This window comes from Meles meles, chromosome 4 (assembly GCF_922984935.1).
Source record: "Meles meles chromosome 4, mMelMel3.1 paternal haplotype, whole genome shotgun sequence".
Taxonomy (NCBI): Eukaryota; Metazoa; Chordata; class Mammalia; order Carnivora; family Mustelidae; genus Meles; species Meles meles.
In genome coordinates this window covers 106,447,218-106,463,045 of record NC_060069.1, presented here as the reverse complement: position 1 = coordinate 106,463,045, position 15,828 = coordinate 106,447,218, and the positions used below count along the sequence as shown (strand labels likewise).

The 15,828-nt window shown below is 39.3% G+C and overlaps 1 protein-coding gene across 1 annotated transcript in view; it reads right to left on the bottom strand.

The window, feature by feature from the left end:
• The window catches only part of MORC1 (MORC family CW-type zinc finger 1), a 190,733-nt gene that overhangs the window by 94,667 nt on the left and 80,238 nt on the right, over positions 1 to 15,828 (bottom strand). The window contains exons 13-14 of the mRNA XM_046003678.1: positions 13,167 to 13,310; positions 10,731 to 10,885 (exon numbers count right to left, since the gene is read on the bottom strand). Of these exons, the coding sequence (XP_045859634.1) occupies positions 10,731 to 10,885; positions 13,167 to 13,310 (299 nt within the window). The remainder of the gene's footprint in view (positions 1 to 10,730; positions 10,886 to 13,166; positions 13,311 to 15,828) is intronic.

Below are 15,828 nucleotides of genomic sequence, written 5' to 3'. Positions count from 1 at the left end.
TGTCCTCCGCCCATCAGAATGGTGAGGTCTGCTTGACAATGAAGCCTTGCTTTTCAAGTATCTTCATGATGGTGGCAATGTTCTTCCAGTCATCAGTGCCTGTGTGTTTCAGGCTGATGCCCTTGTTCATATCTAGAAGTCCATTATTGGGCCAGCAGTCCATGGTGAAGCTGTAAGCCTTTTTCAGATCAACCCACTGCTTGAAGTAATCTGCCACTGGCAAACCCAAGTATTGGTACTGGCCCAGGAGCATGACTTTCAGGCCCCAGTCTCCAGAGGTGACAAAAACTGATTTCATGTTTAGATGACCTTCTCTAACACTTGCCAACCATCCACCATGACTTGAATAATCCCAATGAGCTCTCGACAGAATGGATGTATTCTGTGCTGGACATGATTCATGTGCTGTAGATGTATTCTGGGCTGGACATGATCAATCTCCATGGTCTGACCATTTAGCTTCAGGATGGGGAGCACGAGGATTTCCTCCATGCACTCTGACCTGGCCAACGCAACCTACTTTTTTTATTAATACAACATATGTTTAATTCTGGCTGCACTGTTTTAAGTTCAGTAAGATGCAACCTACTCTTCTTTACTAAAGGTGCACGTAAGTGGACTAACGGAGTTTTGAGGTCTTGCTCCTGGTATGGCAAGGGAAATCAGCCTGTAAGAGTAAGAGTGTATTTAATTCCAGACAAAAGAAGGCTATCAGGCTTTTTAGTATTTTATTTGCAATATAAGTAAAATCCTCTGAGATATTTTAGCATGAAAATTCATTGTAGATGTAAAAAATGTCATTATCATGATAATAATACAAGTGCAGTCAGAAAGAAAAGGAAGCATAACCACTGTCGATGGTGATAATTTCAATTACCAGGTGAAAGCAGTGTAAATGGATAAAATCTAAGAATGTGATTTTTTTACCACAGAAATCAATTCAATGAACTCCTGAACCATCCTGCTATTCGCTGAAAACTGGCATGAAGTAATGATTTTAAACAGAGTACATATTTATGTCCTATAAGTCAGGTAAATGTCTTTATCATTTTTGTTGTTTTAATTTGATCTCTAATCAAGCTTTTACTCAATACAAGTTTTTTGGGTGCCTGGGTGGCTCAATGGATTAAAGCCTCTGCCTTTGGCTCAGGTCATGATTCCAGGGCCCTGGGATCGAGCCCTGCACAGGGCTCCCTGCTCAGTAGGGAGTCTGTTTCTCCCTCTGCCTCTCTCTCTCTCTCTCTGTCTTTGTCTCTCATGAATAAATAAAATCTTTTAAAAAACACAAGTTTTTTTTTTAATCAGTATAGAGCTCTAGTTGCTTCTGTCAAATGGTAAAATACAAATTAGCATAGGTGACCAAATGGAAGATGAAAAAAGTTTTTCTTTACAGAAGTCTTAGAGCTAATAGATGATAAAAATATGATAGAAATACAATACAAGATTTGGAACTCCTAAGGGATCTGAGCACTGACCGTTAACTGCTAATATTAAAAGAGAGAGAATCAGGCAATCTGAACACAATACTACCTATGAAGCATCTTGATAAAAAAACAAATGAAAAAACTCCAAGTCTGAATTTGGTCAAGCTGCTAGATTCTACTCATTTGCAGAAAAATCAACAGAATGAAGGAAGCTGTTAAACCCAACCCAGGAAGGCAGTTAGCAAAATTTAGAGCATGTAGAAACTGTGAAACAACCAGTCCAGTTTTCCTACAAATAAATTTCAGGGGAAAACAAGGGAGAAAAAGAAAAATGGGGATGGGTAAGAAGGACCATGAATTATATTAGGATGGGAAATAATTAGAAATTGTATTAAGGAAGTATTGATAGTTGTTTAGGTGTTATATCTGTATTGTGATGATGTTTTTAAACAGAGTTCTTTCTTTTATAAAGTCAAAAAATGGACAGAAGACATGAACACACACTTCTCCAAAGAAGACAAATGGCTAATAGACATATGAAAAAAATGTTCATCATTAGCCATCAGGGAGATTCAAATCAAAACCACATTGAGATATCAGTTAGAATGGTCAAAATTAATAAGACAGTAAAAAACGAGTGATGGAGAGGATGTGGAGAAAGGGGAACCCTCTTACACTGTCGGTGGGAATGCAAGTTGGGGCAGCCACTTTGGAAAACAGTGTGGAAATTCCTTAAGAAATTAAAAATAGAGCTTGCCTATGACCCTGCAATTGCACTACTGGGTATTTACCCCATAGATACAGATGTAGCTAAAAGAAAGGTATTCCATACCCCAATGTTCATAGCAGCAATGGCCACAATCGCCAAACTGTGGAAAGAGCCAAGATGCCCTTCAACAGACAAATAAAGAAGATATGGTCCATATATACAATGGAATATTACACCTCCATCAAAAAGGATGAATACCCACTTCTGTATCAACATGGACAGGACTGGAGATAATGCTGAGTGAAGTAAGTCAAGCAGAGAGAACCAGTTACCATGGTTTTTACTTGTGGAGCGTAAGGAATAACATGGAGGACATTACGAGAAGGAAAGGAAAAGTGAATTGGGGGAAATCAGAGGGGGAGATGAAGCATGAGAGACTGTGGAGTCTGAGAAACTAACTGAGAGTTTTAGAGGGGACGGGGGTGGAGGGATAGGTGAGCCTGGTGGTAGGTATTAAGGAGGGCACGTACTGCATGGAGCACTGGGTGTGGTAAATAAACAATGAGTCTTGGAATGCTGAAAAAATTAAATTAAAAAAATTCAAAATTAAAAAAGACATGATAAATATATTTGACATACAATGTCTGGAATTTTCTTCATAATCTAGTTGTTGAGGAGTAGGAGGAATATAGATGATACCAGTTTGACCAGGAGTTGATAACTGATGAGATTGGATGATAGATTTATGGGTTTCATTATAATATTCTCTTTAATTCTAATTTTACAAATTCCCATATATATTAGTTTGCTAGGGCTGCCAATAACAACAACCCAGACTGGGTGGTGTAAACAATGGAAACTTATTTCCTCGCATCATCTTTTCTCTGCAGACACCCATCCCTAGACTCTCTCTGTCCAAATTTCCTCTCCTTGTAAGGACACTAGTCAGACTGGATTAGGGTTCACTCTATGGCCTCATCTTTTTTTTTTCCCCAAGATTTTTATTTATTTATTTGACAGAGATCACAAGTAGGCAGAGAGGCAGACAGAGAGAGAGAGCCCAACGCAGGGCTCGATCCCAGGACCACAGATCATGACCTGAGCTGAAGGCACAGGCCTTAACCCACTGACCCACCCAGAGGCCCCTCTAATGGCCTCATTTTAATTAATCACCTTTTCAAAGGCCCCAAATACAGTCACATCCTGAAGTATTAGGGGTTTGGACTAAAACATAAGAATTCTGGTGAAACAATACAGTCCATTAATACCAAAATGAAAAATTTCAAAATAAAACATAACGTATAAGGAGCACCTGGCTGGCTCATTCAGTTAAGTATCTGACTTCTGCTCAGGTCATGATCTCAGTGTCCTGGAATGGAGCCTTGGGTCAGACTCCACGCTTAGTGGAGAGTCTGCTTCTCTGTCTGCCTCTGCCCACCCCCCAACCCCCCAGCTAATGCTCTCTCTCCCCCCCTTATATAAATAAATAAAGTCTTTTAAAAATAACATATAATATTGAAAATATATTTTTTAGGGGCGCCTGGGTGGCTCAGTGGGTTAAGCCTCTGCCGTCGGCTCAGGTCATGATCTCAGGGTCCTGGGATCAAGCCCCACATCAGGTTCTCTGCTCAGCGGGGAGCCTGCTTCCTCCTCTCTCTCTCTCTCTGCCTGCCTCTCTGCCTACTTGTGATCTCTCTGTCAAATAAATAAATAAAATCTAAATATATATATATATTTTAATGAAACAGAATACATAAAATCTGTACCTTGAAAAACTGAATTAAAAGAGATATGAATTATTTCTTGACCTACATCTCCAAATAAACTTAACTTGTAGTCCCTTTTAATATTTATATAGACCTCCTTACTCAACATGTATCCCTAGCAGAGATGTCCCATTTCATTCTTCTTGTAGTGCCTTTCTGAGATCTTATAGATGGAAACTCATCATAAGAGAAAAAATATTTGTGGTTGAGTAGCTAATTATAGCTATTAGTGTTACAGATTGAACGTTTGCAACCCCACTAAATGCATATGTTGAAATTTAATTCCCAGGGTGATGGTATTTGGAAGTGGGGTCCTTGGGAGGTAATTAAGTCATCTGAGTGGAACCCTCATGACAGGATTAGTGCCCTTATAAGAGCCCAGAGAGCGAACGAGCTCTCTTTTTACCAGGTGAGAATATAAGAAGGCAGCAGTCTGCAAACTAGAAGACAGCTCTCACCAGAATCCGACCATACTGGGACCCTGATCTTGGACTTCCAGCCTCCAGAACTGTGAGAAATATATTCATGCTGTTCATTAGCCACCAGATTATAGTATTTTGTTATAGCAGCCCAACCTAACATGTAAAGCATTATCTATTTTTTTAAACTATTCCATCTAACAAATACTATCTCTCACTCTCAAAATTATACACAAACTGATACACTGATGTAAGCAAAATGAGAGCCTAACTAGGAAGATTTGTAATTGATTAATATATTTATCCAGTCTAATAAATATCCAGTATATTCTATCTCAGTGGAGGTCAACAGTGGAGGGCCACGTGCTTGATTTTTCTATCCTTTGCAGCAGGATTTATAAGAAATTATAGAGAAAATACTGGCCAAATTTATCTGGAAAAATGGCATGTCAGTTAGAAGTCAACAAGAGATTCTTGAAAGTATGGGCCTAATAAGGTGATAGCATTTAATAGGACTAAATATAGGGTTCTAATCTAGGGTCCAAAAACACTGGAAAAAAATACAAGTTGTATGGCTTAACAAGAATACATACTAAAAATTTTATTAAGAATTTTAATTGGCAATAAAGACACTGAAAGTCAATAATGTGCTTACTGAGAGTTAATACATCAGGCTGCAATAGTAGAATTACAACAACTTAAGAAGAAAGAGATGATCCCATTTTATTCAAGGCTGGGTTTCCTCTGAAATTTTTGCTTCTACATGACCGGCACACTTTATAAAATAGAACATTAAAATGGTGAATATATTCTACACTCATCAAATGAAGAATAGCAACAGAACTTGGAAATGTTAGGATAAAATAAAGCTGAAGAGAGAAAGGTTGTCCTCAAATACCTGTCATTTGGAAAGACTTTATTTAGGCCTATCCTTCATGACCCCAAGAAGGAAAAATTTTTTTAACCTGGCTAACGCCTTCTCAACCTTCAGGAAACATCACTTCCTCATGGAGGCCTCTCTGGCTCCAGAGCACTGGCTTCTTCTCTGTTGGGCACAAATCCTACTTCTAATTGTCAAATCGTGTTAGCCTTGCTAGACTGCAAACTCCCAGAGAGGGTGGACTGGTCTGATCTGTTAGTCCTCTAACACTCTGTGCCTACCACAGGTAAATGAATGTAACAACATCTGAGGAACAGATGTGACTCTGCTATGAAATGTAAATTTTTTAATACAATTGTGTAGAGATTCATGGGGTGCCTCAAGAAGTGGGAATTTTTCTTTCACAAGAAACCCTCACCCAGGCTTAAAATGGTGGTCCACTTGCCTGGGGCAGGAGTGGGTGAGGTACAGGAGATTAAAGCCTCAGGGAGGTGACTGGCTTATATGATTTTTAGCCTCCTTGCCCCTCTAAAGCCCTCTTGTTTGAGTTCTGCTAGGAGAGGTCATTTTTTTTTTAATTTATTTATTTTTATTTGTTTATTTACAGCATAACAGTGTTCATTGTTTTGGCATCACACCCAGTGCTCCATGCAGTACGTGCCCTCCCTATTACCCACCACCTGGTTCCTCAACCTCCCACCCCCCCCACCCCCCCGCCGCCCCTTCATAATCCTCTGGTTGTTTTTCAGAGTCCATAGTCTCTCATGGTTCATCTCCCCTTCCAGTTTCCCTCAACTCCCTCTCCTCTCCATCTCCCCATGTCCTCCATGTTCTTTGTTATGCTCCACAAATAAGTGAGACCATATGATACTTGACTCTCTCTGCTTGACTTATTTCGCTCAGCATAATCTCTTCCAGTCCCGTCCATGTTGATACAAAAGTTGGGTATTCGTCCTTTCTGATGGAGGCATAATACTCCATTGTGTATATGGACCACATCTTCCTTATCCATTCATCCGTTGAAGGGCATCTTGGTTCTTTCCACAGTTTGGCGACCGTAGCCATTGCTGCAATAAACATTGGGGTACAAATGGCCCTTCTTTTCACTACATCTGTATCTTTGGGGTAAATACCCAGCAGTGCAATTGCAGGATCATAGGGAAGCTCTATTCTTAATTTCTTCAGGAATCTCCACACTGTTCTCCAAAGTGGCTGCACTAACTTGCATTCCCACCAACAGTGTAAGAGGATTCTCCACATCCTCTCCAACACACGTTGTTTCCTGTCTTGCTAATTTTGGCCATTCTAACTGGTGTCAGGTGGTATCTCAGTGTGGTTTTAATTTGAATCTCCCTGATGGCTAGTGATGATGAACATTTTTTCATGTGTCTGATAGCCATTTGTATGTCTTTGTTGGAGAAGTGTCTGTTCATATCTTCTGCCCATTTTTTGATATGATTACCTGTTTTGTGTGTGTTGAGTTTGAGAAGTTCTTTATAGATCCTGGATATCAACCTTTTGTCTGTACTGTCATTTGCAAATATCTTCTCCCATTCCGTGGGTTGCCTCTTTGTTTTGTTGACTCTTTCCTTTGCTGTGCAGAAGCTTTTGATCTTGATGAAGTCCCAAAAGTTCATTTTTGCTTTTGTTTCCTTGGCCTTTGGAGACATATCTTGAAAGAAGTTGCTGTGGCTGATATCGAAGAGCTTACTGCCTATGTAGGAGAGGTCATATTTATTATGTCCCAGGTTTCACTTAGCACGTCGGCTGTATTCTGATCCATTTTAGAAAAGTTTTAGTAATAACGTTCTGTGTAATTGCTTCCTATCAAATCCAAATTTCATTTGATGGGTTTCTATCTTTTCCTTCTCCTTCTCTCCCTACTCCAAAAAAGCTGATGATCAATACTTCTATTTCACTATAAGGATGCATAAAGCTTCAGGAAATATGAAGCAGACAGTGAGGTGAGGTCAGACTAAAGACAAGAGAAATATTTTTGAGGTTCTTAGCATCAACTGCACCAAACATAAATGCAGATTTGATAAATGACACAAAGTCATAACTCTCCATTTCCCTTTCTGTGGATTTGATTTTCACAAGGCCTCAATTTTCCATAAAAACAGATCAGATTTATAGCAAATACAAAGACTACATCTTTTATTTATAAAGCAAAAATCTACCCAAATACTTTTCATTAAAACTATGTGTCCTATAATACTGGCTTTTAGAGTATTAGGAAATATTAGATAACTTTGGTTATTCCTGAGGGAATTAATACACATCTCCTCAGCACAGTTCCTGAGACTACCAATTCTGACCTTGATTACTTGATTCAGTTCAATAAGGAAGTTCTGAGATGAGGCTGTCATATATGTAAACAAATACATATGCTTGCTCTCCTTTCTCCACTCACTGACTTCCTTCTTGAGGAACACCTTTTGTAAAAGTACCCCCAGCCAGGAATCAATTCCTAGGCCATTATGAAATTAAGGAAACAACATGGCATTAATAATCAAAATACAAACCTTATTTTTTTTTTCTTTAAATATTTTTTGGGGGAAAGGACACCATATTTCTAGTCAATTAAGAGAAACATTTTTGGGGCACCTCGGTGGCTCAGTCATTAAGTATCTGTCTTCGGCTCAGGTCACGATCCCAGAGTTCTGGGATCGAGTCCAGTCTCGGGCTCCCTGCTCAGCAGAAAGCCTGCTTCTCCCTCTCCCTCTCCCTTTCCCCCTGCTTGTGTTCCTTCTCTCACTGTGCTTTCATCAAATAAATAAATAAAAACTTAAAAAAAAAAGAAACATTTTTATAATCTTGAGGTTTTTTATTTTCCTTACATTTATCAAGCCACAATTCATAGGGAATGGGTTCTAGCAGTTCAGGCTCCTTTCCATCAGTTCTCACAAAGTGTGCTTCTCTGGGTGGAGCAGACTGGTGTTTCCATTGACCCCAAGTACCTTTCTCTTTGGTTTCCCTCTTTTCCTGATCACTTTTCTTCACAGGCTTCAGGAAGCTATCTAGGCTCCTTGAGTGTTCAATATGCTCAATGTATACATTAATTCTCTTGGCAAGAATCTTGCCTTTAACTTTTTTACAACCATGCCAACAGCATGCTGGGTAACCTTATAGATTCTTTCAGTGTTGCCATGGTAACATTTGCAGGACATTCTTCTTTGAACAGTGCCCATTCCCCTGAGGTCCCCAATTATCACACTTCTTGTAGATTCGAATGTATGTGGTCAAAGGAACACTACCATGTTTTCTACAAGGCCTAGAGAACACAGAGCGGGTACCTCTCCTCTTTCCCTTTGTGTTGGTCATTTTGGCGATTTACTAGAAGATGGCAGTTCTGGACAAAAGACCAAACCTAACTTACTTTTGAATCCTAATACATCCACTGAGAAGTTTCTGAAAAAAATTAGGTTGAGATAGGGCTGGGGAGTTACACAGAGGGGAGGGAGCAGACAAGAGTGGAAAGTTCAGTTGTTAGGAGGGCAACGCCACCAGGAAAAGGGGCTCCAAGAGAGCTCTCCCCAGAACAGAACTCACTAAGACTGTTCTGGGGAAGTGGGCTAGATGGAGATGGTTTTATCACCTTTAAGTTAATGCCTCTTTCTGAGGTTATTCCTTATTGCAAGGATGAGCAAGACAAGGAGGAGATTATAGAGAAAACATGAGGAGAATGGAGAAGGTACGCAACTTCCAAAGGCTTAATGTTTTTTCTTTTGTACTATGTCATGCTAGCATTTCAAGACCAGAAAGTAAATCCTTGATTTAGATCTTCTTCTGATAGTCCTCTGTTTTCTACAGCTTTAAGCATAACCTGCCAAATAAGGTACTCACTTCTACATTTAGTATAACTTCAGACATGTCTATGAGAAAAAAATACATGTGGAAAAAGTATGTCTATGCTAAGCAAATATTACATGGATATACTCTTCAGAGCAGTGCTTCTCAAACTCAGTTGTGCCTACAGATTATTGGAGATGTTGCTGACATGCTGGGTGTAGGCCAGCAGGTCTGAGATGCTGCATTTCTAACAAGCTCTCAGGTGATGCTGTTGTTGCTCTAAGCACATTTTAGAGCAGGACATGAAAACCCAGCTTTGGCAGGAAATCTGTGCCCGCACCACCTTCATTCCCACTCCTCTTCTTCTCCCCCGAGTTCCTGTACTCTTTCCTATGTCACTACTGTAAGAAAGTTTCAGCACTGAGCTAAGTGAGTACAAAAGAAAAGAAAATATTCTAAAATCACGACTTCAAGTAGAGCAGTAAGATTTTTAAGTTGTCTCAAGGGTAGAGACATAATTTTTGATATGCATGAATTATACATACTTCATGCAAATCATCGAACACAGTAGCCTATTTCTTTCCATAAATGAAGCCCTATGTCTGCATAACTTAAAGGAAGTTTATTTCATTAATGCACAGCACACCACCTCATTATTCAGGTATCTCTGGAGAATGAAGTGGTCTGAATAAGCCGAATTTTCCAGATAACTAAATTTTATCTCAAGTTTCTGAATATATGGGCACCCTGCTCAGCTGGGAGTCTGCTTCTCCTTCTCCCTCTGCTCCTCCCCACTGTTCACACCTTCGCACTCTCTCTCATAAGTAAATAAATAAAAATTTAGAAAGGGGGGTGCACCTGAGTGGCTCAGTCAGTTGAGTATCTACTTTCAGCTCAGATCATGACCCCAGAGTCCTAGAATCAAACCCTGTCTCAGGCTTCCTGTTAGCTGGAAGCCTGCTTCTCCCTCTCCCTCTGCAACTACCCCTGCTCACAGGCTCGCACACTCTCTCATAAATAAATAAATCAGATTTTTTTTTCTTAAGTTTCCAAATATATTTGTTTCAGTGATTTTTAATCAAAATTTTCATTAACATATCCTAGACTTGTTAGTCTTACAAAACAAGGTTTAACACATATCCACAATTATCCAAGATCAACAACGATTCTGCTATGGCATGACATAACAATGCCATGGGAGCTTCTCAGTCTGTATGGACATATGTGCTCCTTCCCACACAGTAGAATCTTAGAGTGGCCCCCTAGACCTTCTTCAAGCAGACTTCTGCTTCCTTCCTCTATGATCAGCTTTCTGCTGACTGCCCTCCTCTTATAGTTTTTAATCTGCTGCTATATTTTTCACATAATATTCTGGGAAAGATTCTGAGACTGACTCCCCTCTCATCTCTCTTATTTATTATTATCTTTTAAAGATTTTATTTATTTATTTGAGACAGCACAAGAGGGGCAGAGGGAGAGGGACAAAGAGACTCCCAACTGAGAAGGGAGACCAATGTGGGACTCAACCGCAGGACCCTGGGATCATGACCTGAGCCAACAACAGACCTCAACCGACTGAACCACCCAGGCACTCCAATATTACTATTTTTATAAATAAAAGGAACTCTCAGGGCTCTGGGCTACCAGTTGCCTAAATCAGTACAATCATTCCAGCTTAAAGAAATCACACAAGATGACTCCCAGTTAAGTATCTCTTACTATGTACTACTGAATACTCACTGATCCCGGTGTCCTTACAGTACTGGACTAAGTACTGCCCCATGACTCTTAGAAGATGATTATACTCTCGGACATTGAGAAATTCCTGCTTATTATGGGATGGCTCCATGATCTCCAAGGGTATATTAACAATTCCAACCACACCTGCACCAAGTCTGGAAGAATAAATAAATACATAAGTAAATTCTGTGAAATTTAGCTAAGGAAAAAGGAAAAGCAAATATACCAAGGTCTTTTGAAATCAGTTTTTTTGTTTTTGTAACAAACAACTTGATTCACTAGGTCTGGACCACAGCAAAGTTTAACAAGTTAAAACTGTCTTTTGTTATATAAATCTATGGTAATCATCGGTATATTTGGTCTCATAATAAAAAATCTCTTAATGCACACTGTTACTTAATTACTATGACTCCTTTTCCAAACCTAAGCCTTCCATGGGAATCAGGGTGGGTGAGCATTAGACACCACTAACAATGCTTTGCTGAAATAAACTGACATGACCCTCTTAGTGATCTGGCCAGAGAGTCACTTTCTCCATCCTCATTTCATCTGTCAGATTGGATTTTTCTTCATCATTTCAGAGGTCTGTGGGGAGCTTAGTGAATTCTACTAAAGGAACGTAAGGGCTAGATTATTCCAGAAAGCAACAGGTATATGCCTGAGTCTGACTGATAAATTAAATTTTTTTTTTTCAGATTTTCAGCAGCTTATGATGTATGTAACTGGGATATTTCCACTTAGTGACAGAATATTCTGGTTAGTTTCCATGTTTTGGGAAAGAGTATCCAGTTGTCTAGCTCTCCCAACTCCTCTTGGCAAGGCACACAGACCAAGCCTTCCTGATGTGGAGCTGCCTATGAGGTCTTCCAATACTTTCCCCTTCCACCCTGCCCTCCCTTCACTATTCATTCTCTAAGTCTATGTCTGGGCATCATTTCTTCCAGGAAGCCTGACTCAACTTCCCGCAGTTCAGCTGATTACCACTCCCAATGCTCTTTCTGCATATATTAAGTAAGCCTCTAGCACATATTCATCCTCTAGAATCCATCCATCCATCCATCCATCCATCCATCCATCCATCCATCCATCCATCTATCCATAGCACCTGGCCCTAATCCAGGAACCAGGAATGCAATATTAAGCAGGAAAAACAACCTCCCTCCTTATAAAGTTTCTCTTCTATTGAAGGATAATCAGCAGTATGGGTGACCAGATCATTTCAGATGGTGATAAATCAAGCAGATTCTGTAACATGTGAAGGTGGTAAGGTGGAGGGGCTGGTGGGAGGGGCTAATTTAATTAGCCTTCTGGGAAGACCTTCCTACAGAGGGGATTTTAGAGTTGGTGCTTAAATAACATGCCAGGACCAGCAGCAGGGGGACCTGAGGACAGAAGGTTCAGGTAGGGGGAGGGCAGGCACCATGCAGTAAGGCAGGAGCAAGCTTAGGATATGTGAGAGATGGGAAGCTACCGTGTGAGGAGAAGGCTTGAGAGGGTGGGCAGGGCAGGGGTTGTCCCTGAGCCAGGCAGAGGCCAGATTACTGGAAAACCGTGGTAACCAATTCTATCTGACATGCAGTGGGGTTTTAAGCAAGAGAGTAATTTTTTTAAAAGATCATTCTTGCTGATTCCATAGAATATTAAAAAAAAATGTATTCGTATACTTGTCCCTTTCACTGAACTGTAAGTTTCTTAGCAGAGGGCAGCAGGCATTCACCGTCTTGTCTGCAGAACTTGGTGCTGTGCCTGGCGCATGACCCCGCAACAAGAGAGCTTGCTGAATGAGCAAATGAATTCCTCGAAAGCGAGACAGAAGATGAAAAACGTTCCCCTGAGCCATTCTACTAGTCACAATTATTGTGTTTGAGCCCTGCACCATTTTACAGGTCACAATTTTCCTGTTTCACTCTCTACATAATTCATGAAAGCAGCTCCTGGAGTTTCAGCCCATCAGGAAAGCAACAGAATGTGTTACTCCGGAAGCCAAGTAGGCTGGAGAGTAATAATACACGCTCACAAAGGTAACTGGCAAGAACTCACACGTGTAAGGGTTGCACAAAATGTTAACAGGGTTGCTTTACAAGACTATGGATTTTTCTTTCCTAAAATTTCTTTATTATGCTTGTATCATTTTTAAATTGGTGAAATATTAAGAACCTAACCCAAGTAGATGGTGCAAAAAATGGTAAAAAGTCAGGTTGCTCAGGAAATATATTGAAAAAATTTCCCAAAGTATGCTTTTGCTCTAGGACAGGCATGCAGCTCTGCTGATATTATAAATTAGGCAGATTAATGCCTGCATATTGATGGGAAGGGTGAACAGAGGACATGACACCTGCTCCCGTTATGATTAATCACTCATCTAACTCCACAGACTGAATCTTACTGCAGCCTCCCTCATCCTGCCTATGCCTCTGAGAACAAAAACATACTTACAAGGACTTCAGTTTCAACTGTGGACCCACTTTCTCATGCATTTTGATCAGGCGGCTATTACTGTAAATGAACATCCCAGCTTGGCTTCGATCTTCTATGTTCACTCCAAAGAACAAGCGGAGTGTCCTTGCTTTTTTTAATTCTCTGGAATTATATTTAGAAAAGTTAAAAAAAATTAAAAAAACGTTTTTAGTAAATAAAAATATACAGTTTACAGCCTGCCCATAATTAAACTGCGACAGTGAAAATCAATAGAACTACATATAAAATACCCAGGAACTTTGCAAAACCTAGTTGGTACACTCAGCATCTCTGTATAGCCTAGTATTTTGCATAAACATGATAGTCCTACCCGTCAAACACAAGCAGTCCTTGATTAAGAAACAGGTTTGCCAACCTCAACTTACAAGAACTAGAAAATTCCAAAAGATTCTTGAAATGTTACGCTTTTAATTGAAACACTTGAAATGTTGACTCTTTTAAATGTAGGTATTTTTAACACTGGATGTGATTTCTAACTTTCAGCATGTCCTCAGGCCTCTCAATATCCTATATAGATTGGAATGTGCAAAAGATATTCTGTAGCTTTCTCTCTTTCTCCAAAATCAAAGGTAAATCAAAGTTAATAAGGCAAGTTTACAAGGGCAACAGACATGAGCTCCTGTTTTTCTGACTCTGTCCTGCTATCTTATGTTTTATGTGACTTTTCTATAAAAGTGTAAAAACAGAAATCGAGACACAGCAGAATATGCTAGAAACAATCGTAGTAACAGGAGTCGCTTAGAGCCATGAAAAGCACCTGGATATAAGAATGAGAAAGACAGAGCTGGGTTCAAATATAAGCTCATCTCTGTAATAACCATGTGACTAAGAATGAGTCATATTAACTCTCTGTCTGATCTGAAAAATTGGAAAAATGCACACCTAGCCATTTGGGATGTCATGAGGACTGGAAAAGAGAATGTTAAGTATAAACCTGGAACAGAGTAGTTGCTTCACCAATGTTATTTTCCTTTTCCTATCAAGAATGGTACCCAATATAATTCTTCCCCTGCACTCATCTTGTAGCTCTCCTCATTCCACAAAAACAGCCTTTTCTTTTCAAATTTATGATAACGTGCCATTATGATTGATGTAATATACTTACCGGACTGGTTAAATACATCTATCATTAATGGACTAAGAAAAAGTCCTAGTAGTTCTTCTATGTAGATAGGATATACAGAATACATTAGACTTTGTAAGGAAATTACTGACTTGGATTAATATAGTATCTATTTTTTAAGCACATACATGTTGGGTCAAATGATTACAAATCACACTTTTTCCCAGAAATGTATACTCCATATTAAATCCTTACTCTTCAACAAAAAAGAATACTGACTATGTAAGGGACCCCAAAACAGGGTGTTATAGGATATTATGAAATCACTCTACAATAGTAAGTATCATCCTGATTGCCTTGAATTTTTTTTTTTTTTAAAAAAAAAGGCATTTTGGGGTTGCCTGGGTAGAACAGCTGGGATAAGCATCCAACTCTTGGTTTCAGCTCAGGCCAGGATCTCAGGGTCGTGGGATCAAGCCCCGCACTGGGCTCTGTGGTTCAGTGGGGAGTCTGCTTGAGATTCTCTCTCCGCCCCCCCCACACTTGTTCTGTGTGTTTGTGTGTGTGTGTGTGTGTGTGTGTGTGTGTGTGTCTTTCTCTCAAAATCAGTAAGTAATTAAAAAAATCAACCAAAAAGTTGAAAAGCATTTTGTTCTAAAAACAAGTTCATACCAACTAACTGGCATTATTATAAATAAAATGTAGAAAAGTCACCTTTTGTGCATATCAATGTAACTAACTACAAACAATTCATCAACCAGATTTTTCTTTCTGGAAACTTTAAAGAGGCCTTTGCTATGGAAACAGCCCAAGCATCCATCAACTGATGAACGGACAAAGAAGATGGGTGTGTGTGTGTGTGTGTGTGTGTGTATACACATACAATGGAATACTACTCAGCTACAAAAACTTGTTCTGATGAGAACCTGGGTATTGTATGGAAGTGCTGAATCACTATATTATACACCTGAAATGGATATAATACTATATGTTAACTAACTGGAATTTAAATAAAAACTTTAAAAAAATAAAGAGGACTTTGTTTTTTAAAGAAGATTTCTATGAGATTTATTTATTTTGATAAATGCATAGAGTTAACATTTCAAACTTCAGTTTTGAGGAAAGTTATGGTTATATAGCACTTCATAGTTCACAAACAATAATTCTGGAAACTAGTAATGCTTCTTGAAAAATCTGTTTCTCAACATTCTCCCAGTTTTCAAAGCCTGACCTTACTTAGACAACACTGAATACTCTGTCTAACTGGTTTAACACCTGAGCTGGAAACCAAGTCAACTTACAAATGTAAATAATGGTTTTGTAAGTTAGGCCTGCTATTTTTATTTTAACTATATATGTGATACATTTATTTGAAACATTTTCAGTTTTAAATTTTAAGCAGTACTAGAAGAGAAAAGAAACCAGGACCAACCCTCTAAAGGCTTATGACTGGCAAAGGACACAGAGAAAGTAGTCAGCTGATCCTCTGGGCAGATTTCACTTCCTCAACTGGACACTGAGCTGACTTTTCACTCTCTATGCAGCAGTTTTAACATT